At 44.7% G+C, this 25,452-nt stretch overlaps 2 protein-coding genes across 3 annotated transcripts in view; one reads left to right on the plus strand and one right to left on the minus strand.

The window, feature by feature from the left end:
• Positions 1–21,216, minus strand: part of POLR3F (RNA polymerase III subunit F) — a 349,333-nt gene extending 328,117 nt beyond the window's left edge. Inside the window, exon 1 of the mRNA XM_069607539.1 lies at positions 20,508–21,216. Coding sequence (XP_069463640.1) covers positions 20,508–20,563 — 56 coding nt within the window. The 5' untranslated portion in view covers positions 20,564–21,216. The remainder of the gene's footprint in view (positions 1–20,507) is intronic.
• DZANK1 (double zinc ribbon and ankyrin repeat domains 1) overlaps positions 21,016–25,452 on the plus strand; it is a 1,110,268-nt gene continuing 1,105,831 nt past the window's right edge. The window contains exon 1 of one of the 2 annotated variants that reach the window (XM_069607537.1): positions 21,016–21,135. The gene's annotated coding sequence lies outside the window, so the exon portion shown is untranslated. Of the gene's footprint in view, positions 21,136–21,209; positions 21,341–25,452 lie in introns of those variants that run through there. The other variant, XM_069607538.1, reaches the window with a different exon arrangement.

Below are 25,452 nucleotides of genomic sequence, written 5' to 3' on the forward strand. Positions count from 1 at the left end.
TTAATTAGGATGATGAGGAGTATGCGGCAGGTGTTCGTATGAGAACAGCTATACCGAAAGGGTCATAGTATCGCTGTGTTCTAGTTGAGTGGTGGTGTATAGGAGAGAGTAAGCGTGGTGGTGTGATATGGTGGTTTTCAGTAAAGTGCTTGAGATTGAGCGCTCATCAGTACCATCTATTCTATCCGTTTTATTCACTCCGTCCGTTCATTCAGGTTTGTCTGTTAATACATTTTGTCTGGTTCATCATTTAGTTTACTAATCTTTCCATTCATTCCATCATTCGATCCTTCATCTACATGAACTGCTCCATGCAATCTGTTGATCCTATTTCATCCTTCCCGTCTGTTTAATGTGTTCCGTCTGTTCCATCCTTTTTATTCATTCGATCTGTTCCATGTGTTTTACACACTTCATCAGTTCCATCCACTCCATCCGTTCCATCCACTGCCTCCACTCCCTCCACAGTCTTTTCCATCTATTCCATCTGCTCCATCCACTCCAACAGATTCTATACACTCCATATGTTCATCCATTCCATCAGTTCCATCCATTCTACCAGTCTCATCCACTCTACCTGTTCCATTCACTTCATCTATTCCATCTACTCCATCAGACCGATCCACTCCATCTATTCCCTCCACTCCATTTATTTCATCAACTCCATCTGTACTGTCTACTGTATCTGTTTTCATCCACTGCATCGGTTCAGTCCATTTGATCTGTTGCATTTGTTAAAGCTACTCATTTTTCCATTCGTTCAATCTGCTCGTTAGTCTCACCTGTTCAATCCACTGACCGCTTTTATCTGTTCAACTCCTACCATGCGTTCAGTCTGTTCCATCCATTCGTTCGTTCCACCCACTCCATCCGTTCTACCCACTCCATCCGTGCTATCACTCTACGTGTTTCGTCTGTTCCATTTGCTCTACTAGCCAGTACGTTTACTCTGTTCCATCTGATGTGTCTGTTCCATTCACTTCATCTGTTTGTTTTGACCAGTAGACTTATTCTCGCTAGCTATTTGTTCCATCCTTTGCATTCACTCTAGCCGTTTGATTCATTCTGTGCGTTCGATCCACTCTGGCAAGGAACACAGTGATTGAAAGTCCCTTTTTGTTTGTTTTTTAATCCTTTCTTCCATTCAATCCAATTCTTCTCCCGTTCTGTCCGCTTCTCCCGTTCTATTCACTTCTTTCCGGATCAATCCACTTGTTACGCTCAATCCACTTGATCCGTTCCGTCCACTTTCTCTGCTGCATCCCTTCCGTCCGCTGCATCCGTTACACCTACTGCATCCGCTATCTGCTTCATTTGTTCTATTCAGTTTATCCATTTTAATTTACATTAGCAGTTTTAGCTTTCCATTTATATCGATCGGGTCTCGATGCTGGATTGTTATTTTTTTTTTCTTGAGCCAGCAACCTTGGGCCATAGTTGTTATACTGTTTGTGTTAATAGTCGATTTTAGGGGAAGAATCACGTTTTCAGTAATTTGCGGAATGACATGAGGTCCTCGGAGAGTCGGATGTGGGGTGGAAGCGAGTTCCACAGAGTGGGAGCTAGGGCTGAGAATGATGATCCACCTAACCTGACTGAGTTGGCTTTTGGTATCACTAGGAGGCGGGCAGAGCTTGATCTTAGAGTGAGTGGGTGATGGTAGGGTTTTAGTTTGTCCTGAAGATATGGAGGTCTGGTTTTATGCATTGCTCGGTGAGAGATGCATAAGGTTTTAAAGGTCACCCTTCGGGCAACCAGAAGCCAGTGCAGAGATTTGAGAGCTTGGGAGACGTGATCTCTTGGGCCAAGGCTATTAGCAGTTTGGCCGCGGCATTTCGTGCTCTTTGTAGTTTAGTCATGTGGTACAAATTGAGGTGGAGGGGGTTAGCATAGTCCAGTCTTGACATAACAATTGATTGGACCGCGGAGAGTCTGTTGGGAAAGGAGAGGTATGGAACAATGCGCCTAAGAATTTTGAGGTAGTAGTGGCAGGACTCAGAGACGTTGTTGACTTGGAGTGAGAGGGTTAGGTCAGAGTCGAGAGTGCATCCAAGGTTTTTACTGAGTTTGAGGTTGTCGGGGAATTTCCCATAGCAGATGGCCAGGGTAGGAGGTGCGGAAGAAGTTCGATGTTGCCACACACCATGATTTCGGTTTTGGAGGGGTTTAACAGGAGGTGGTTTGTGGTCATCCAATGATCTATGTCAAGGAGGCAGGCAGCAAGGTTGGGTTGGCAGTTGGGTTTTGAATGAAGGAGTTTTAGGATTAGTTGAGTGTCATCGGTGAAGTTGTAGCATTGTACGAGCAGATTATTCGTGGGAGGGTGGACATTAGGAGGGCTGATAGGCATGCTCCTTGTGGAACTCCGGTATTGACTGGTCGGGCGGGGGAAGCATAGGAGGAGAGTAGGGTTATTTGGTTCCTATTGTTGAGGAAGGATGCTATCCATTTGAGAGCGTTTCCACGGATTCCTAGGCAGTGGAGGCGGTCGAGGAGGATTGAGTGGTTGGAAGGATGCATGTGGAATGGATGCCATGGATGCATGTAGAATGAATCGAAGGTATGCATATGGAATGGATGAAATTAATAGAACGGATGGATGGAATAGATAGACTGAAAGGATGGATAGATTGAAAAGATGGAATGAATTGACGCCATAGATGCATGTGGAATGAATGGAAGTTATGTATATGGAATTGTGAATGGAATGGATGAAATGGATAGAATATATGAATATGGAATTGATGGACAGAATGGATGTACATGGAGCCGATAGCTGGATGGAACGGAAGGAGTGGACAGAATTGATGGAATAGATGGATGAATGGATGGTATCGATGAAATGGATAGAATGGACGAAATGGATGAATGGAATGAATGAAATGTATATGGAATTGATGGATAAAACGGATAGAATGGAACGCATGAAATGTATAACATGGATAGAATGGACAGAACAGATAAAATGGATGGAATGGATAGAATAGATGAAATGAATAGAATGGAGGAAATGGATGGAGTGATTAAAATGGATGGATGGCATGGATACATGCAGAATGAATGGAATGTATGTATATGGAATTGGTTGATGAATGGAATAGATGAAATAGTATGGACGGAATTGATGAATGGAATGGATAGAAAAGATAGATTGAATAAAGTGGGTAGACACGCTAAAAAATGGACAGAAAGGATGGCAAGGATACATGGGGAATGAAGGGAATGCATGTATATGGAACTGATGGATGAACTGGATGGAACGGACGGAATGTATGCATATGGAACCAATGGATGGAACAAGATGGATGGACTGAACAGATAGAATGGAAGTGATGGAAGCGACAGAAGGCTTCGTATGGATGCACTGACGGAATGGATAACTGGAATGATTGGATGAAGAAATGGAAGAAATAGAATGATCCATCGATGGAATGGATAATCCCCATATTTGCCACCTTACACGTGTCTCTGTATACCCTGCCCTCTTGTACCCAGGCTTAACGCAGCCAAATCCAGTTTGGATATCCACCCACCAGACTGCAAACACATTCAACTAATTAACACCACACCTAACGCTAGGATGCAGCTACCATCCGACAATTACATCAGCTGCCCACATAATAGGTGCACCCAATGACAACTCTGTCTCTCTACTGACCTGAACTACGGTTCCCGAGGGCGTTCAACCTACCAACGCTTTAAGGTCATACCAATGATATATAGAGCACTATATAAATGACAAGTAACATAACATAACAAAATTGTGGCGCATCAATTTTCGGAACTGGCCACAGTCTTGGGTCAAACGCGTTATGGTCCATAAAAATTAAGTAAAAATACTTTAAAAGTAAACTGCTGCCACCAGTTTGTCCTAGGCACACTTGTACAAACACCAGAAATCTTTAGAGAGTGGCTAGGGCTATAAAACAAAAGCACCCCTATGGTTCGAATGTGTCCTCATTCCATATAACTATTGACTGGTTATATGCACACGTTTCTGAGCTTTTACTGAGAATGAACGAGGGTGGGTATGTATAACACTGGTCGTAACAGGCTTTTCTTTGTTATTTGATTTTTAGAAGATGGTTCCAACTCCATAGTATATAGAAGTGGCACATAGTCAGGGATCCACTTTCGTCCTGAAGAAGGTTGGAGTAAAGTGAGGGCCTAAGTACTAAAGCCTACCTATTCTGACCGAAACATGTGTCGACAACATCTGTTGCAGAATAAGACACCAGTATACACATGGGGTGTAAAAGCATTTTTTTAAATATTTGTTAAACAGTCCTGCATGTCACAAGAACGATACACAATATGTACAGTTAATAAGTATTATGAATGTATGTGTAAGAGTAGATCTGATGGAGTCGACTGAATATAAGAAGAGTTAGTGTAGACTAGTGCACAATCTGATAAATGTTTTGATACCACGAAATATTTACATTGTATGAAAATAAATGTATATTTTTGTGAATTGGGATGAACTGTTTCCTTTCATCCGCTAGCTCTTGGTCCAATTTCTTTGTCTTTACTAGTTGCCCCTTTACTAGTTGCCGTCAGCATCTTCTAGATGTGCTGGGTAGGAAGTGTGCTTTGGTGAGCATGTATTTTTTCTCCACATATTTCTCCAAATGTGTCTTCGAGGATGATAGCGAGGTCAGAGTCATCCATGACTGAGCTCTTTACCATTAATTTCTATGCAGCACATGGGTGTGGCATATTTGCTTTATGTTTCTGTCCCTTTTAAGCACAATACTCTTGCAGCAATTTCTCACCATTATCGGCCTGGTCACTGCTGCTACGGTTGACTTCTGCACAGTTCTTCTTCTCCACACTTTAGCTATAATTCTCCCCAATTTCAAGTTTTTTTTTCCCACAAAAAAAGTGAATACGCAGAAATGTGTATTTGGCTAAGACTGTACATGCCTCTGGGATGGGTATTTCTTAGTGTGAGTTTGAGGGAAAAACTTGCACTGTGTGTATTTTTTGTATTAGTGTGTTTTTTTCTTTCTCTCAAGTTTTCTCCTTACTTCATCAATCTTCTGGAACTTTCAGAAAGTTCTCTGTGCTCATTTTTGTCCTGTGTGAAGCAGGCTCTAGCACACTCTTTCCAATCGTTATTACTTCCTGCATGTGGGATTGTTGTTCAGGAGTAGATTTTCGCGCAGATTCTCGTAGCAGCACACCACCAGCAGATCTCTCAGCCCCTATGCCTGCCCGAGGAATTGATGAAGAGAGCTATTTTTCTGTTGGATGTGCGGTTATCCAGGTCTAGTGCTTCAAGGGGCACTGCAAAGCTTTCAGCACCGCTGTAATAATTGTACTATACCGACCAGGACATAGCAACAGCTGGAAAATGGCGATACTACATGAGCATATAATAGCAGTGCCTGCAAATGACGATCTGGCGCTCATCGCTCTGGGATTTACACATCGGATCAGTGATCCCAACCACGACAAAGGCTGCATAGCAGACCTTACTTTCCAGATGCTATCTGTGCCAACACCCCCTGTACCTCGTCGGACCACCACATTGTGTCCTACACTATCTCGTCCACGACACACCCTACCTCCACCACTGCTGCCTTGCCCTCCACCATCGCCCGCAGCTCCCGCAAAACTCACAAATGACACCAACGCCCCATTGTTACAAGAACAGCATCCTTTGTACCTCCACACCAACCACCCCAACAAACTAGCAGACCTCTACTCCAAGACACTCACTACCGCGGTGGACACAGTTGCGCCCCTAGCTACTCGCAAACCCAAACAAGCAAGACATGTGTTAGGGAGAATTCTGATTTCTGTTCCAATTCCCTTCAACCTTAGAGAGACCCCCAGCTCTTTTATTGACTTACATTTTAACCCTGGAGCGAGTGAGACCTTTTTCTCACTCTCTCATGTGCTTGGACCCGATTTGGATTGTGTGTTTTTACTGTTTTTGGAGTCTGACAAACTCCATAGGCATCTACTTTTTGTATGGTGAAACACAGCACCTTCTGTGCAGTGTCCCTGAGAAACCCTTTACATTTCTCATACGGTTTAAATTCCTTTTCTTGTGCGAACTACAGTTCCCAAGAATAGTAAAGTGAAATTGGCTTTACTTAAATTTTCTCTTTGTCGGTCCAGCACACACCATCTTATGTGGAGACACCATCTTATGTGGAGTGCTGGGGGTGGGGGGGTTACCTAGTAGCTCCTTATCTAACATTTGTATGTTACCCTCCCTACTTTAAATGGCTGGTGGCAGTGGTTTAATTGTTGCTACAATTGTGCTTTTCTACCGCTGGCTGAACCCTCAGCTCCAGTACAGCACCCAAGGGTGACCATTTTTTCAAAATTGCCCCCCCCCCCCCCCCGACTTCTTTTTTGCCATTTTCTGTTTGCAAGGTCTTTCTAGGGTTTTACTCTGTGCGTAGGATCAGTTTCAAGCCCTTTGTTTGTCTTGCCTTTGGTGGGCTTCAGCCTTGAAGCCCACCTTTGGCTCCAGTGTGTCTGAAAGGACAGGATGTGAGGGACGGTCCCGAAACTCCCCTGTCCTTTGTCTCTAGGAATGCCTGAACGCAACCAGTCCAGACAGCCACCCTGCTGTGTGATTGAGAGCCTTAGCAGTGCATGAATGGGAGAAACCTGCTTAAAAAGGCAAGGGTTTTGGGACTAGAGGCAGAGTCTACCACTGGGAGAAACACCCGACGAAGAAACTGTGAACAAAGCTTGCTGCATCATCCTGGAACCTTGTGAAGCCCTGCTGCAGTGCTTAAACTCCCTTTTCAATTCGACACAGAAGCCCCGGAGGGGACAACATCTCCCTTGTGTTAGTGGGACCAACTAACCCCGAGATGAACTCCACTGGATCATCTTCCCCGACTGGCTGCACTTCTTCACTGCTGCAAGAACCGAATGCCGGGGGGGTGGGATGAGTAATCCGTAGACGAGTGAAACATCTGAAATCCGTCTAGAAGTTCCAGAAGTCTCCTAAGGACCCTACAGAAGCAGGATGACCAGATCTCGAGTCCCCTCACCAGAGTGCAGGACCCAAGGAGTGAAGAAGCCCAACCAGTATCCGAGATCCGCAACAGTGCTGTTTGCTAAGTGCTGAAACAGTGAAGTGCAGCTGAACCGAAAAGAGCCCGTAGCTGCTGACGACCTCCCAATTCCCAACTACCACTGTAAGAGCCCTCCATCTCGTCCCCACCACTGAGGCCCAGGAACAAGGGTCTGCATCGCTGTAGCAAGACAGAATCCAGCTGGACCACTCTTCTTCAAACCAGAGGTACCGTTTAGACTTGGGGTACTTACCTCATTGTCTTTTGAGCTGTGCTTTTCTTAGTTGGGAGTGCATTAGCTTATTTTGAGAATGGAGTCCAACTCCTTTTCTCACAGGCTTAACAGCTTGAGACCCTACAAGTGATTTTTTACAAACGCTCTTACTTTGGGCAAGACTATTCTGATCTAATAAGTGCCTCTGCTCCATAGACTGTGTTCCAATTGACAGTGGCTGTCCTGGCTCCCTGAAGAAGCTTCTAATCCATGGACTTTGATATTGTTTGTCCCTCATAGGTTGTAACTTGTTTAAGACCGTTTTATAAATGCCATTACTGTCCTTGTGAATGAAGTCACTTCAGGGTGTATGAACTGTGTAAGAAGCATATCCAAAAGAGTATCCACTAACATGTTTCGATTCTGAAAAGTAATTTTAAAGTCCATTTACAGTGTTACACAAATTGCCTTTTTAAAGAAAGCTTATTTTAAAATGTATGTTAAATAAATAACTATTCATAACAGAAACCTGGAGTGTGAGTGTTACTTGGCTACTTGCAATTACGAATTTATTTGCATAGCTCACATTTACCCCTCTCGAGATAGGCCTGGCTGCTCAGTCACACTGTCCATTTGTGTAGTACAGACCTATACCAAGCAGATAAGTGTTGTGTAGTCTCACACAGTGCGACTGCATCAATTCTTACCCAACAACATGCCAATGCGTAGTTTACTTCTGAGCTCCTAGAGCTCTTAGCTAAAAAACAAACCGATGAAGCCAACTGGAGGAATAGTCCCAACAAACACGCAAAAAAACTGTTTACCAGGGCCTCTAAAATCTATAGACAAGCTATAATCACTGCCAAAGCCACCTCATATAACATGAGAGTTGCCAATGTGAAATCCAGAACAAGGAATATACTCCCCATACTGAGAGAGCTAGACACCCCAGCTCCCCCTCCACCTATCATTATTAAAAATGATGCCTGGTGCACGGAGATTCCAAAAGCCATGCTGAAGAAAATAGATTTACTACACAAGAAAATTCACCACAAACAATCCCTTCTCAAAAGCCTACCAGTGCCCACCACAGCGCAAACACAGCCCATGCTTCTGAGGCCATTGAACAGACCCAGCTATTCAATTTCAGCCCTGTCTCCGAAACAGAGACGGCCGCCATCCTTAAGAGCCTAAAACCTACCAGGTAGAAAGGGGATGTCTGCCCAGCCTCTATTGTCAAGGACTGCATAGAAGCCCTGGCCCCATTCATTACCAGGTTCATCAACATTTCCTTTGGCACCTGCCGAGTACCCTCCAGCCTTAAAGAAGCCTGGGTTCACCCAATAATCAAAAAGGCCTTGCTTGATGCGTCCATCCCAAACAACTATCGACCCATCACCACCGTCCCTTTTCTGCTGAAAATACTAGACAAAGCTGCTTACATCCAAATTCAGCAACTTCTCGAAACACACCACATCCTCGGAATATGCAAATTGGGCTTCCGACCTGGCCAGGGCACTGAATCGGCCCTGCTCGACTTAAGAATCAGCTGGATGAGTTCAGGGACAGGGGCACTCCCGCCCTCCTCCTGGACCTCTCAGCTGCATTTGACTCGGTAGACTATCAAATTCTGGACCACCACTGCAGCCCACTACTCACCTGAAGCGACGGCCTGGGTTGCATCATTCCAGGTTGCATCATTCTGGGAGGACAGATGCATGAAAGTATTTGCTGACAACACCAGTGCTCCACCTGATCCCATCCCATGTGGAGTGCCTCAAGGGTCGTGCCCATCCCCCATCCTCAACATATCCACCAAGCACCTTTTCGACTTGCTCCACTGCATCAGCATATCCTACACCAACTATGTAGATGACACCCACATTCTCCTCTCCCTGACAGGCAACTACTCAGATGACACGCAAGCACTAAAAGTGTTCTCGACAATCCAGGCCTAGATGGCCACTCAATGCCTCCATCTCAAAAATGAAAAGACAGAAATCCTTCTGTTGGGACCATCATATGTAATCAAGAAACTTGACTCCTAATACACATCGTTCAACATTGACGGCAATCAAAAACCCAGTATCCTCCTCAGTGAAGACCCTAGGAGTGTCCTAGATGCCACCCTCTCCCTCACACGTCAGGTGAACGCCATTGCCTCAATAGCAGTCCACACCACAAAGCTAATCAATGCCTCCAGATCCTTCCTCTCCCAGGACAGCTGCCTCACCATCACCCGAGCAATCATTGGGGCATGGCTAGACTATTGCAACGCCCCGTTTGCTGGCACCTCACACCACTAGAAAGTTGCAGGTAATCCAAAACACTGAAATCAGAGCAGCCCTCGACATATCCAAAAGGGAAAACATCTTGGGCGCCAGTAAGAAGGCTCATTGGCTCCCAATTCACAAACACATCATTTTCAAGAACCTATCCATTGCACACAGATGCCTCTCTCCCTCAGTCCCAACCTACCTCTCAGAGAAGATAACCAGAACACAATCAGTCAGGCCCCTGAGATCGGCATATACCAACAGGCTTATGCTACCTAAATTAAAAAAGGGGCTGAGCTGGAGGGGCAAGGTTTGCGGTTAGATAATGGAATGCACTCCTGCCGGCACTGAGAGCAGAACAATCGTATTGGGTGTTCAGAAGAACCCTGAAAACCTGGCTGTCAACTAACATTCACTGAGGGCCTCACCCTCATTGTCTTCCCATTTTTTGTTTCTTTTTTGTTTTTAAGATTCTGCGTAACTGGTAGTAACAGCGCCTGGATGCCTCTGGGTTTAGAGCGCTTTATAAATGAAAAAATAAAATACACAAGCCAACATTATTGGTTTTGTCAAAGCTTGTTTTTAACAGGACTTCAGTGCAAGGAACATGTATTAAGCAAGTGTCTGAAGGCACACTTGGTTGAGATATTTTTATTACACCCGTATCTGTAAATAACCTATTATGACCGGTACCCACCTACCTGCACCAGGACCTACGCCCCACGTAGGTCTCCACAAGACATGCAACCATACGCTTAAAGTGAAACAATGTGGCAACACTAAGCCCAAACCCACTTCTGGCCCGCTATCCTGCAACCATATACTTAAGCATGCCTCTCTATGATCTGCACTACCTGTAACCATATTCTTAAGCCTGCCAAAATCCATAACTAATCTCTCAAGCATTCTGATTCTGCAACCATTTCCTTAAGTCTCTTTACCTAGCTACCTAAGGACTACTAGGTTTACCCTGTAACCATATTCTTTAAGCATGCCTATTTATCTGCATTTCATATAACCACTTCCTTAAGTCAAACCTGTAACCAATCTCTTAAGTTGTTGTCTCTGTAACCATGTTCTTAAGATTGTTGCACCCAGATTCCCAAGGGTTAGGCGCGCCTTACAAATGTAATAATAAATAAATAAATAAATAAATCACAGTTGTAGTTGCAAGTAAGCCAATACCCATGTAGACCCATGCCATAGTCAGCTAATACGGGGCACTTACAACAAACTAGAACATTATAATTAAAGATGTTAGAGAGCAAACATAGTAAAACATAGCTAACATTTATATCAAAAATACATAATACGGCTCCCAAATAGCCATCCTTTTTAGTTTGGTTCGCCGCTTAAGTGTGTTGGTGTACTGTCTTTACATCAGAGTACACAGCACCCGAGAGGACAGCGAGCACATGCACAAGACGAAGGAGCGAGACTGGAGGAGGAAGGGTTCCAGTTTGGAATACGGGGGGAGAAGAGACGGTTGAAGGGAAGAAGGAGGGAGAGAGAGAAGAGGCTCGTTGTTCGTGTCCCCTTATTTGAGCATTATAACTTTGTTAAGCAGTAAATATTAATATTACCAGTTATAGATAATAAATATACTTTAATCTCTCACATCTGATGCCCCGTTACTTCATTGGCGACGAGGATCACCGAATCCATTTCGGCCGTTGAGCAGGATCTCCAGCCGATAGTGAGGTAGGAGCGGCGTCGCCATCCAATCGCCCCCGCCTCCTACCCATCTGTTCCCGTTTGCTCTTCCCTGTGCGCACCCCTGCCCCGTCTTCCACTTCTCCAACGGCGACACTTTGAACACTTTCCCCATTCCGAGCCTGCCAGAGGCTTTATCGTGGTGCAGCCTACCGTCTGAGCTGCCACAGACGCCGTACCAGCTGACAAGGTCTCTCATTGTAGCCGAGAGGGAAGAATATTAAAGAAGGCGTATCTCCGCCGACAAGCCGTACATTGGCCTGCAATAAGAAGAGGGGGGGGCTCTATGAGAGTGACAGCTGCTGCCAAGTTATGACACCAAAAAAAACCAAGGAACTGTATAATATCATACGTCGCATAAAACCAGATCTGCACCAGTTCACGTGCCTCACGAAATAAAACACACATCAATACAGTATTTAGCAGTATTCCAGCTCCCCACTGTATTTGCCGTGACGATCTTCATTACTCTTCGTGCTCATCCTCCTCCCAGTGAACCATTAAATAAAATATTGAAGACTGTTTGACTTGTTCAAATTGAACATTGAGAATTGTAGGAGCATTACAACAATTCAATTCACAGTTCCACAGCAAATTACTGCCTAGCGTAAATTTGATACATTCAGAAAATAACATGGCAATGCAGGGAGTTCAACCTCCTCACATGCTCCTGTCAGAAGTAGGATAACCAATACTCCCTTGGAAACTTTGGCTCAAATCATTTGAGCATTATGCACATGTTGTCTGTGGAGCAACCTACAGCATTGAAAGGAAGAAATCTTTGCTGTTGCACTGTTTGGGTCCTGCAGGACAGGAGAAATATGAGGACCTCCCAGATCTTTTAGATGAAGAAACAGGGGACATGAACGAATACGAGGTAGCCATCACAAAACTCAACAAGCACTATGACAAGAAAGTTAGTACCATACTCGAAAGATATAAGTTTGGCAAACGGATCCAGGAACAGGATGAAACGGTAGAATATGTCACTGCCTTGAGGAAGTTGGCCCGTAATTGCAAATTCAATCAGCAACTGGAAGAGAGGATCAGGGACCAATTCATGCTCGAATGCAGGAGTAGCAAAGTCAGAAAGAGACTCTGGTCTGAAGACAATCCCTCACTCGATATAAGTTGAACACACAGAAACGTGTGCACTAACTTTGGAGAGTAGGGTGAAGGACATATCAGTCAAACCATCAGTCACTTCTATACAGTCTGATCAAGATGAAGAAATAGGAGTGATAAGGGATGGAAAGAAGAGATTGACATCTAATTCCAACACTATCCAACGCAGAAGCTCTGGGACATCGGAAATGTATAGAAATTGTGCACCGGTGGAGAGATCCGATAGACTGGAAGTGAGAAGATCTGATAGATTTGAGACAAATAGGGTGTCCGCACCAGGTGGGGAACATCAATACAAGGGACAAAGTTCCCAGAGTGGAAGGGGAAGAACCAAACAAAGAGGATGTTATAGGTGCGGCAGTCCATCCCATTGGGCGAACAGTAAAATGTGTCTGGCTCTGAAGATTATCTGCAGGAAGTGTGGTGGTAAAGGACATCTTGCCAAGTGCTGTAGGAGCAGTCAACATGAGGATTCAACCTTCAATTGGATTGGGGATAACGATGGAGAAGAGGAATGTGTGTTCATGGTCTCCGATGAAGGCGCACAAGTTGAAAGTCCCAGAGCAAAGATATCTGTGAACGGTTTTCCCGTTATGATGATGGTTGATTCGGGTGCCAAATATACTCTTATTCCGGAGGATGTGTGGAGAACATCTGGTCGGAATATCTATGTGAAGTTGATGTGAAGCCTAGGGCTTATGGGGGAGCTAGAATAGACTTAATTGGGTTGTTTATGGCCACCATAGAGTTCAAAGACAGACAAGCTAGTGGCTGCATTTATGTCTCAAAGAAAGGGGAGACTTCCTTGCTTAGTTGGACTCATCAGAAGCTGTTGAAGGTGCGTTTGGACCCTAATGCCAATGACACAGTATATCAAGTTGATGGAGCGAGTGATAAGAACATTCAGAAGATTAAGGACGAAATATTCAAAGATAATGTAATAGGTTGTTAAAGGGTTTTCCTCATCGCATATTACTCAAGTCAGGGTCCAGACATGTCGCCCAAAAACTTCGGAATGTGCCTTTGGCTCTCAGGAGTGAAGTCAAGGAAGAACTACAGAAGCTGAAGAACCAAGGCATAATCGAGAGGATTAACACTGCCGAGTGGGTTTTGCCGATGGTAGTAGTGAGAAAATCTTCAGGGAAAGTGAGATTGTGTGTTGACATGAGAGAATTGAACAAGTGCGTAATCCCAGATAGGCATCCCTTGCCTAACATACAAGAACTTATATCAACGCTGGGACCTGCAAAGATATTCTCTACATTGGACCTCACGGCTGCTTACCACCAGGTAAAATTACATGATGACTCCAAACATCTAACAGCGTTTAGAACGCCAGAAGGCTATCAATATCGAAGGATGCCCTTTGGCCTGATTTCTGCAGCTTCAGCTTTTCGGAGAGTTATGCATAGGATCCTAGGAGAAGAAGAAGGGGTTGTATTCTTTCAAGATGATGTATCAGTTTATGCCAATGATCGAAATGAACATAACATGAGACTGAATAGAGTGCTCAAGAAACTACATCAGGCTGGAATGGTGCTAAGTAAAGATAAATCTAAGATAGATAGAAGAGAGATTGAGTATTTGCGGCACATCATTTCGGGAGAAGGAATCACACCGAAGAAGGATTTAGCTGACTCCATCAAATTGATGATCACACCAAGCAACAAGGAGCAACTCAGAACATTTTAGGCATGGCAGAATACTATGGTAAGTTCATTGAAAACTACTCTGATCACACTGTGGAGCTGAGGAATTTGTTGAAAATTAATATGAAATTTGCATGGCATGATGAAAGTGAGAAGGAGTTCCGCTTCATTAAAGAAGCTCTGGCTTAGGCTCCAGCTCTCCAAAGCTACGTGAGGAAGGAAAACTGTAATTACAACAGATGCGAGTGAAGTGGGGCTCGGAGCATCTTTATCACAATACCATGATGGGTGAGAATTAGTGATTGCTTTTGCCTCCAGGCTCCTCAAAGGAGCGGAAAGGAATTACGCCATTATTGAGAAGGAGGCGCTAGCAATAAAGTGGGCCAAAGAAAAGTTTAGGAGTTTTGTATGGGGAGTACAGTTCAACATACACATAGACCACACGCCACTAGTAGAAATCTTCAACACGAAAGGTCTCGATAAGGTCTCCAGTACGGTCAGAAGATGGGTGTCTAGACTCCAAGAGTTCAACTTCAGAGTGGTGCATATCCCTGGATCAAAGAACGTTGCAGCGGACTGTCTGTCACGTCTGTGTTAGGCAGAAACCTGTGCAGTTCCCTCTGGGACCACTGCAAAAGATTTAAGACTACAGGTGTTTGGCAGTAAACCCACTTGGTAGCAGTCTGTACCACACAGATTCACTTGGTAGCTGTGGCTGAGCAGTCAGACTTCCCTCAAGAAGAGTTAGGCAGTATACAGAGTATTCACAATAGGTCAAAAGAACACAGTAGAACAAGCAAACACTGACCAGAGCTTGGTGTAAAAGAGATATAATTATTTATTTAAAACCACATCTAATAAAACACACTGGCACTAACATCAAGCAGTTCAAAAACACGTTCACTAAAAGATATACACTCACTTCAACGATTAGTTAGACAAGTCTTAAGTAAAGCAACACTTATTTTCAGACAGCGGTGAGCGCTTAACGAAGATGGCACTCCAATCAATCGGTTTAAAAGGGAGAGAAAGGCAGAGCAAAGATAGAAACAGATCCCAACACTTTCGGAAGAACACAGTAGGAGAAGAAGGCAGGTTAAAACCGTAAAGTTAAAGTTAACAAAGCCGGACCCACTTTAAGAGGCTCTGGTCGAAATGTGTCCAAGGTCACACGGTTCAAAGTGCCCAAAAAGTCTCGCAATCAGTTTGGAAAGAGTTGGACCAAGAAGAAAGGGACCAGTTAGATGGTTAAGGCGGCCAGCCCAGTCCAGAAGGTTAAGGGATTATTATTACCTTGTAGCAATCTTTAGAAAGGGAGGCCTGGCGGACACGGTACCTTAAAGTGGTGAGAATACTCCAGCGGGGGCAGTTGTTCCTGGCAGCGGGTGCAAGTCGGTGCTTCGTCCGGGGGAAGAGAGGATCTCGTCGGGGAGGAAGACAGGAGTCCGTTGCACTGCCAGGGAAGAGACCAGCCGCAGAGTTCTCAGTTAAAAGGAGCGGTCCTTTTATTCGCAATCCAGTGGTAAGTGGCTATCCGGTTGCCGGGGTGCTTGGCATGGGCAATTCGACGGCAAGACGTCCGTGGATGCGAGAAAAAGAAGGTAAAATGGTTGTGCCCACCAGTCAGGGGAAGAAGACTCTCCAGCCGGGAGATCTTCTCTGTCGTTGGGAAGTGGTGAGTCGGTTCAGCAGGGCTCCACCGGTGGTGTCGTCGTAGCAGGTCGGCTCAGCTTCTCCCTCGTCGGATTTTCAGGTCCTGTTGTCAGGAATGGCACTCTGTCAAGAGTGGCACAGGGTACCCAGGTAGATTTTGGGTGGCTGTGCCGAAGTAAGGTAGCAGATAAGCACACACAGCAGGGAGTTAAACAAGAAAGAAGAGTAGGAAACTGTAGCTGTGAGCCAGAAGGGGCAAAAGATACAAAGGTACAAACAAACTGGATTCCCTCTTGGGGTGTATGCTGAAATGGGAAAGAGTGTTCCACGAACCTTAGGAAACTCCAGCCTTCTGCACAGATTGCTATAACAGAGGCCCACGCTGTATGCTCATGGCTGGGAACAACAGCAGTGGGTGTCTAACACTGAAAACGCGACAAGGGAAGGGGCAGAGGTTGCCTGCCGGAAACCAACAGGCAAGCTCTGTACAAAGGGATTACATAAGACACATGAGAAGACAAGAACAGATATATCCAGCGAAAAGGAAGTCAATGAGCAATCTAGCAGAAGGAAATGAAGGAAAGGCAGTTAGACTGAAGTAGATAACCAAAGGTGCAGTACAGAGGACTCAAGGAAGAGAACAAGGGAGCAGCAGTCAGGAAAACAGAAGGGCTGCAAAGTAGGAAGCAGGTCTGCAGTCAAGAGTGGGACTAGGTGCAGGCAAACTGTAGTGGACTGCGGAGGACTGTAGTAGGCTGCAAGGCAGGGAGTCCAGAAGAAACAGGACAGAGAGAGATTAGTAGGAGGCGACAGACAGGGAGCCCAAAAGAATAGGGCCGCGAGGTAGGGAGCCCAGAGGAGTAGGGCTGTAGGCAGCTAAGAGTAAACAGGCTGTACTGCAGAGGATTGTAGCAAGCCGCAAGGCAGGGAGTCCAGAGGACACGGGCTGTAGGCAGCGGAGGGAGCAGGCTGCAAGGAAGGAGCCCAGAGGACAAGGGCTGTAGGCAGCGAAGAGGTGCAGGCTGCAAGGTAGGGAGCCCAGAGGACATGGCCTGTAGGCAGCGAAGAGGTGCAGGCTGCAAGGTAGGGAGCCCAGAGGACAAGGGCTTGGAGACAGCAGAGGGTTGCAGGCTGTAGGGCAGGGAGCCCAGAGGACAAGGACTGTAGGCAGCCGGAGTGAGGCAGGCTGCAGGGCTGGAAGCCCAGAGGACAAGGACTGTAGGCAGCCGGTAGTGATGCAGGCTGCAAGGCAAGAAGCCCAGAAGAGCAGGGCAGCAAGGAGTGAGCCCAAAGGAGCAGGGCCGCTGGCTGTAGAGGGCTGCAGAGGACTGTAGTAGGCTGCAAGGCAGGAAGCCCAGATGACAAGGGCTGTAGGTAGAAGGCAGCGGAGCTTGATCGGCTGCAAGGCAGGGAGCCCGGAAAGGGCACTGGATCAGAACAGGGTAAAGCAGCAACAGGAACAGCATAAAAAGTAGCGGGTCAAGGCAAATAGGAGCGGGGAGATCTCAAGATGCAAGACACTGTGCTCCTGCAGGCAGCTGCTTATATACAGCCCTGCCCTGTTCTGAGGCAGGCTAATTGACAGCACCTGGGGTAGCACACCTGATGACAATCTGCCTCCTCCCTCTCTGGTCCTGAGCAGGTGGAAGAAGCACTGGCCGCTAGGGCTTCTGGGGTTTGTGGTCCCAATAACGATGAATGAGAATAGCCAGGAATTGAGGACTGTAGCCAGGTGCATTATGGTAAATGTAGTTAATTGAATAAAATAAGAAAGAACCAAAGTTGAGCAAATGGAAATAAAAGACCAAGGCGTGAAAAAGAGTTGTTCAAGGAGTATTAGGAGGATAAATGAGTACCAAGTAGTCCATGATGGTTGCCAATGCGTGTGCCAGCGGCGCGGGAATGACACCTGTGGCGACTTCTAAAGTTCCAGTCCCAAAAGCCCTGCTTTTATGCAGCACACCCCCATTCACTCAGCCTAGCTGTCAATCAAACATGCTAAGTGGTGGGGCCAATCACACAAGAGTGCGACTTGAGTTACCAAGGTAACTCAGTCCAGGGTGCCTAAACCCCCTCCCACATCCCCTGTGGTACCCAGACAGAGTGGCACCACTTTTGGAGGCTTCTGTGGAGAAGCCCGCCAAAAAGTGGAACAAAGGGCTCGACTTGGGTTGGAGTCACAGAAGAGAACACAAACGCCATTTTAGAATAGAGTTCTGGCAAAAATACCAACCGGCGAATTAATATTAAATAAATAAACCGGCGGTATGTTCGAGGCTATGAGAATTAAATAATTAAAGTTGATAGCCTCGAACAATGGGAAAATCCCATAGAGATATATTTGCGGTCGAATATAAAAAGTAGTATCCACTCCCACCGGCCAAAACTCGATCGGGGGGACGGAGATGTGCCCCCTCGAATAACAGACCCCGGGGCAATCGAATTGCCCCGACCAGTACGTCCACAATATGATGGTTTGTACTGGTTTCTGTTCATAACTTGGGTCTAGTAAAGCCAATGGTGACTTTACATGCCCTGGGAGACAGCAGTCAGTCCCAGGGTATGGAGACTATGGTGGGGTGTCACTATGACACCCCTGTGTCACTGCACGGAGGGTGCTGTGTAACACACATAGTAAAAACACATGAGACCCTATGGAGTAAAAGACCCCATAGCCCATAAAACACATTAACAGTCAAAGGAACCCCTCAAATCATGTCCAAGAGTGTGAGGAAAAGAGGCTCACTCTAGGCAGGAGAAAAAACAAACTCCAGAAATCCAGCAAAGCTGCTGGGGGACTCACTAGGTTAGGAAATTCAGCCTAAACAGAGAATTCTCCCTAACAGTCTGAATGATCTCAATGATCTGGATGATGATTCCGAGGAACAAGAACTTGTTTGTGAGGTATCAGACCAGGCTATATCCAAACAGGAGTGGAATGATGAGATGAAGAAAGATAAGGTACTGATGGAAGTTGTCAAGAACGTCGAAGAAGGAAAATGGAGCAGAAATGAGATGACTCGTACCGGAGTCAGTGCGTTTTGGGATGTCAGAGATGACCTATACTTGCAAAGTGGATATCTAATGAGGGGCGACAAGATGGTACCTCCTACTGGCCTCAGAGGAAAGATAATGCAGCTGGGCCATGAAGGACACCAAGGCATAGTAAAAACGAAGAGAATGATCAGAAACACATATTGGTGGCCTGGATGTGATAGTCAAGTGGAGGAACAGATCAGGAGTTGTATCCTTTGCTCGAGAAGTGATAAAGTATGCATGGGTGCAAGTTATCCTATGGTACTGAGAGACATTCCTGAAAGTCCGTGGAATAAGATTGCAATGGATGTGGTTGGTCCGATATGGAGTGGTGGATGTTCCACTTTCTGTTTGGTGGTCATCGACATGTTAACCAGGTGGGTAGAAGTTGCCTTCATGCCACAGGTTACTACTCAGAAGGTTATTGGGTTCATGGAAGAACTGTGTGAACGAGAAGGCTACCCCGAAGAAGTACTGACAGACAACGGTTCACAGTTTAAGTCTAAAGTGATGGAGAAATACCTGAGTGAGAGATCCATAACCCATAAGTGTTGTGCAATATATCATCCACAATCCAACGGCATTGTGGAGCGATACAATCGAGTAATTAAGGATGCCATTAAGTTAGCCTGGGCTACTGGAAAAGATTGTAAAGTGGTGGTTAAAGAAACATTGTTAGCTCACATATTTACCCCTCACATCACCAAAGGGGTTTCTCCCTTTGAATTAAGCAGGGGCAGAAAGGCGAATACCAAACTATTCCCTGGGTGGATGAATGCGGTGGCTGGGAACGGCGTGAATTTAGAAGGAGTGAAGGAGAGCGTTGAAGAGAAACAATTGAGTAACAAGAGGCTGCATGATAACAGAAGTTTCAGGAGAAGGCTAGAACCACAAGTTGGTTGCTCAGTGAGAATTAAACTTCCAGTGCCTTTGAGGGAGGATGCTTGTCACTGGTCTAAACCGGTTAGGGTGGTGGAGGTGTACTCGCATGCTGTGAAAACCAATGATGGCAGGGTATGGAATAACGAGAGTGATGGTCCTAGGAGATGAATGTTTGGAAAGCAATACTTGTGAAATGATAGGTGTGAGGAAGAGGAGAAGTGATGAGTATGGGGAAAGAATCAGGCACAGTCATGATGAATGGAGAGAGGATGGGAGAGGACATGGTATGGCCAGGTGTTCTCGTAGTACGTTTTCCTTGGCAAATTGTCCAGATGACCTGTCGGAAGGATCCAGGAGGAAGTCTAGAGCTGGAAGAAAATAAAGACGACGGAGACATCTCTTGGACTATGTGAACTTGTGTGATTTTATTAATGTGCCATAAAGAAGGGGGATGTGTAGTGTCTTTACATTAGAGTACACAGCATGCGAGAGGACAGCGAGAACATGCAGGAGACGAAGGAGCGAGACTGGAGAAGGAAAGGTTCCAGTTTGGATTACGGGGGAGAAGAGACGTTGAAGGGAAGAAAGAGAGAGAGAGAAGACGCGGTTTGTTCGTTTCCCCTTATTTGAGCATTATAACTTCGTTAAGCAATAAATATTAATATTACCAGTTATAGATAATAAATATACTTTAATCTCTCACATCTGGTGCCCCGTTACTTCAGTTGGGAAAACCCCAAAAGCACAGCTCCGTCCACCACGCCAGTAATATTGGCAAACCGACTGCCTGCGCATGTTAAAAGCTTTCAGATGCTATTTTGTGCGACGTTTTGAAGAGAATATTTGAGAAACCACAACCAAAGTTTAAGAGTGAAGATGCACCGTGCTGAGAATAAAATGTAAAATAATTCACCTGTTCTCTATGTCTGCTTGTTCTGCTGAGTCTTGCTTCATCTTTCCGTCTGCCATGATGCCTGCCACCCAACGGGTGGCACAAGGTGCACTTCAGCCAGGTGCCACTCAATCGCTCAAAGCAATGCCAGGACCCAGGCGAAAGCTGCAAAAGCAACGTAACAGCACAGAGAGAGAAGGTGGACTGTAACTCAAAAATCCGACCACGGGGAGGAACACAGTGGCGGCCATATTGAAAATAGAAGCCTCTGTCAATATAATGGAAGCATTACCAGAAATCTCCCCCGTTTTATTAAACAGTAGATTTAGTCTAATTTAACCTTAGGAGAACGACGCATAAAAGGCGTGATATCGTACTTCACCTCAACGTTTCCCTGATTCAGGATACACTATATGATACAAAGTGATTCTAACAGGGCTGTAACACTACCCAGACGACGGATGCCCCAGTCCTTCTTTACTTTTCTTGGCCCTATTGCAACAATCCGGTTGCTCTCATGGTTGCTATGCAATACAGACCAATGATATGCGGCTGTGTTGGCACGCTGCTATACTCTGAACAGCGTCTGTGGCAACTGCAGGAGGTGCAGAAGACGACCACTCGGACCCCTAGAAAGAGACTAGCTAAGGTGAGAGAGCTGTAGGGAGTTGACAAGTCTCGGCGCGTTCTCCACATCACGCTTTCGTTATCTGGCTATGGTCGGGCAGTGTTAGGCTCTGTCTGATCCATCCCCTTCACGTTTCGTAACCACGTTCCTCAATATGGACTTGAAGCAAGACCAGCCTTTGTTTTTTTGCATTTTTTTAAAAAAAAATAACTCTGAATAAAGCATGGTAAGTGCTCTTAACTTTGCATCCTTCCCATGGTATTTCCACCCCTGCCCTAGGCTGTAAGCAGATGTGACAGGGTCACAATGCTCCCCTCATATGATCATCGGTGGCACTCAATGCCGGACCTTTACAATTTTACCCAAAACCAGTTGTTTGTATATTTAGTTGTTTTTAGATTTTAAAAAAAGCACACACCCTGTGTTTTTTTCTGCACGCATTCTAATTTGACAAACCTTGTAAGCTAGTGTAGTGCATAAACACTGTCCACCAGAAGCTAATTCTCTAAAAATAATTTTACAAAAATCCAGTTTGAAACTGTAGTTACTAACCGCCGTCCTCTCTTGCCCTCTCTTTTTTTTAAAAAACCTTCTTTTTGTCCTTTTTCTAGCATATAGCACACGCATCATTCGTACTCGCGAGTGATACAAATTCTACGGAACATTGGGGAGCTTTTATGGTCCAAACTTTATTCGTGGTCCGTTCTTGAGGGTGTGCTAAGGAGGCTTACTATGCTACTCCACTCGGATCTGAAATGCAGATCAGACTCACAAGGGTGTTGCCCTGTCAAGACCAGGAAACTCTTCTTTGGTGGGACTATACATTTTTTTTAAATTATTTTTTGTTATGTTTGGTTTATTACGAACCTTTCATACATTCGTTATAAGTTATCCTCTTTAAAACATCATGTCGTAAGTAAATAAAACATTTACACCTCAAAACAATGTCATAATAAAATTACGGCTCTAAAAGGAAAGTTTCAATATCAATCAACCAATTGATTACATATGCATGTATTTGTATCCCCAAACGTTATACAAGAACAACAGATTCTCAATCGCATTTCCTATCGATTAAGTCTTAACACATTTTCAATGAATTCGTTACTGCTAAGTTCATATGACAGTTCTCGCCCACTAACGGTAAATTCCACCATTTATCTATGGTCAAAGTTCTGTGATGAATAACAGCATCACTAAGATATATCTATCTCATTAATGGTGAACCTTCACATTCTGTCACCAAATGTTTTCAGGTTTCCACTTTTTCGTCCTTTTGGCAGAATCTACATAGCAGAGCAATTTTATGAGTCAATCCTCTCACACTAAGTATCTCCATAGTGGGCAATGTGTTTAATCTTAATCTCATTAAGATGTCTCGATGTTTGGGACTGGGAAATTTCTCTTGATAGCTGGGGAGTTGGTTCAAGGATCTCCGTTCATGTGTTAAGTTTAAAGGTGCTTAGTAGGAGGATCTTTTATCTGGAGTGTCAATCCAATCCTGTCTCTTTATATAGAGTTTTACTTTGTTGGCATTCATTCTCAAGGTTTCTTTGGATTGACCAAGAGTATACAACCATTCATGACACACTCCTTTCCATACATCCACAACCCAGTCCTTCTTTAATTCCCCTCCTATTTTTTAGTATTTCAAAGGGATGTAAGATTTCTTTATCAATACACATTCGATAGAGGTCTAAGGTTCTCTATTTAATCATAGACTTTAGCGATTGTAGGCCCAATTCGTATCGTATTTAGCATACTGGGAGAACTCTCGAGAGGCGAAGAACCTTCTTCCAAAACTGACCCGCGATCAAATTCTAGAATCCTATAGGAGCAGTTTCGGCTCCATAGATCAAAATTGGAGTAACTTTTTGTTTATAGAAGACAATTGGTGACAGTGTACATTTCCCAAATTTGTGGAAGATTGGCTAGGCGGGTACGCTTTAATCTGATACATCTGCCCAGATTTTCTCTATTGAACTACAATTAAAATGGACTACCCAATATACAATTGAATCCACTTTTCCCAAAGTTTTCTTACCTATGGACCAGGTGAAATCAGATTTATTTTTCTTTCCTCACGTGAATTTATTGCAAATCATTATTTTTGATGTGTTACTGTTAATTTGCATATCATTGTTTTTTATGTAAAGATCCAACAAGACCAATCGCCTCTGTAGACCAATTTGAGTTTAAGTCCATGTTGACCAGGTCATCTGCATATAACATCCACAGAATGACCTGGCCATATATTTTTGGGAGGAAAGCTCTAGCAGAACTCTGCCCTGTCTTCAAGTCAGACATGTATAGGATGAAAAGAGTGGCTGCCAAAGGGCAACCCTGTTTTACTCCCCTGGATGTCTTAATGGATTAAGTCACTGTACCTTCTAGTGACATTCTGACTTGAATTGTAGTCGATGAATTGCATCCAAGAGATCAACTGGACAGCCCCATTTTCCAAGCTTCCACCAGAGTTTTTCTCTGTTGATGCTATCAAAAGCCTGCTCCAGGTCAATAAAGGCTATGTAGACTTTCTGTTGTATTTTTATTGCTTTCCGTTTTAAGATGTTAAGCAAAAATAAGTTCAAGTTTGTTCCTATACCTTTGGTGAACCCTGTCTGTCTTTTGTCAAGGTTTCACACAGTTGCAGCCCTGGTTTGAAGATGCCCCAAAAGGACTGACGCAAAGATCTTACCTAGTGAGTCCAGGAGGACAATGGGTCTATAGTTTTGGGGATTTTCGCTATCGCCCTTCTTAACAATTGGAACGATCACTGCAGCCTTCTAGGAACTAGGAATCTCTCAGGCATGAATAATCTGATTAAAAAGCACAAGGAAAAAGCCAGCTCATTCCTCTGGATTTTGTTTTATGGTGTAGTTGTTCAATCCACCAGGGCCAGCTGCTCGGGAGTTCCATGATCAGGAAATTGAATTTCTTGTGATGAACCAGAGAATAAGTCAGTAAAGTGTTGGATCCAAGTTTCTTCCTTTACTGCAGGGACTGAAATCGCCAGCTGCTGAGTTGCATTGTTGTTTAACAAAGACCATAATTCACAAGTGTTTTTATTGGCAAGGATTTTTATGACTATTTCAGCATCTGCTTGGAAGCGTAAAGCTTTGGTAGAAAGCAGCCAATTTCAATACTGTTGCTTCCTTTTTTGGTGGGACTATGGCAGGATTGCATCCTTGCTCATACACGCTTTAATTTATATCTTTCACATCTAAACGATGTATGGGCCAATATTAACTGTCTATTGATCAAACTGGGATCTAGTTGTCTACACTGGATGGCCCCTGCAGATGACTTAATGAGGCGATACGGCTTGAGGTGGCGGGCCAACCCGTAGGTAATGGCCTGCCGCCAAAGTTAAGGGCCCGAGCGCAGGTCGCATATGAATACATTGCATAAAAAAGGAGCCAATTGCCAGCCTTGGCATAGTCCCTGTTCCATCGATATCCATTTAAAAGTGTTAACAGCTTGATCTAGTCTAATCTTAATTTTTGTATTATAGTGCAACGTGACTAAAATGTTAAGAAGTCCTGCTGGACAGCCTCATTTCTGCAATTTCTTCCATAAAATGGCTCTGTTTACACACTCAAAAGCTTGAGTGATAACGAATACAGCACAGTACATCACTCTCTTCCCATTCTTGACTAGTTAACATTCTAGACCATTTTTACAGTGTTTGTGCATATTTAAATCAGTTTAGTGTGGTACCAGCCCCATAGCTAAATCCCGATTTACAAATGTCCAGGCAACATGATGTTTTGGCCCAGCTTTGTAATTCCCGTAATTATCAAGCTACCAAGGATTTTGCTAGAGGATTCTTAAAGGGAAATTGGTCGATAATTGCTGGGGATCCTTCTGTCGCCACGTTTGTAAATAACAATTAGTGCGCGACTCCAGGACGAGGGGGGGAAAAAGTTTGAGGACAGATTATTATTAAATAGACCCCACAGAATTGCTGTCCACAACTGTACATTCGATTTCAGGGTAGCGTTTTCAAAACCATCAGGGCCCGGGACATTGGAAATTTTACTTTTAATAATGCACTGTTGCACAGAGATTATGTCAATCTGCAAGGTGTCTGACCATTTCAACATTCAGACTGACCATTTCAACATTCAGACTGACCGTTTCAACATTCCAACCCCAGGCACATCAATCGTGCCTCTCATGCCCCCCAGCCGGCTCACACACTGGGGACATGGAAGGAACAGAGAATGGAGCATAAGCTCCCGTATAAGATGGCCGCCACTGTGGCAATCAGTCAGCAGACCCTTGCAGGCTCAATGTCCCGCCTTCTCATAGTGCAGATGGGCTCCAATCATACTC

Source organism: Ambystoma mexicanum, chromosome 4q (assembly GCF_040938575.1).
Source record: "Ambystoma mexicanum isolate Mex_15411 chromosome 4q, UKY_AmexF1_1, whole genome shotgun sequence".
In the NCBI taxonomy this organism is placed as follows: domain Eukaryota; kingdom Metazoa; phylum Chordata; class Amphibia; order Caudata; family Ambystomatidae; genus Ambystoma; species Ambystoma mexicanum.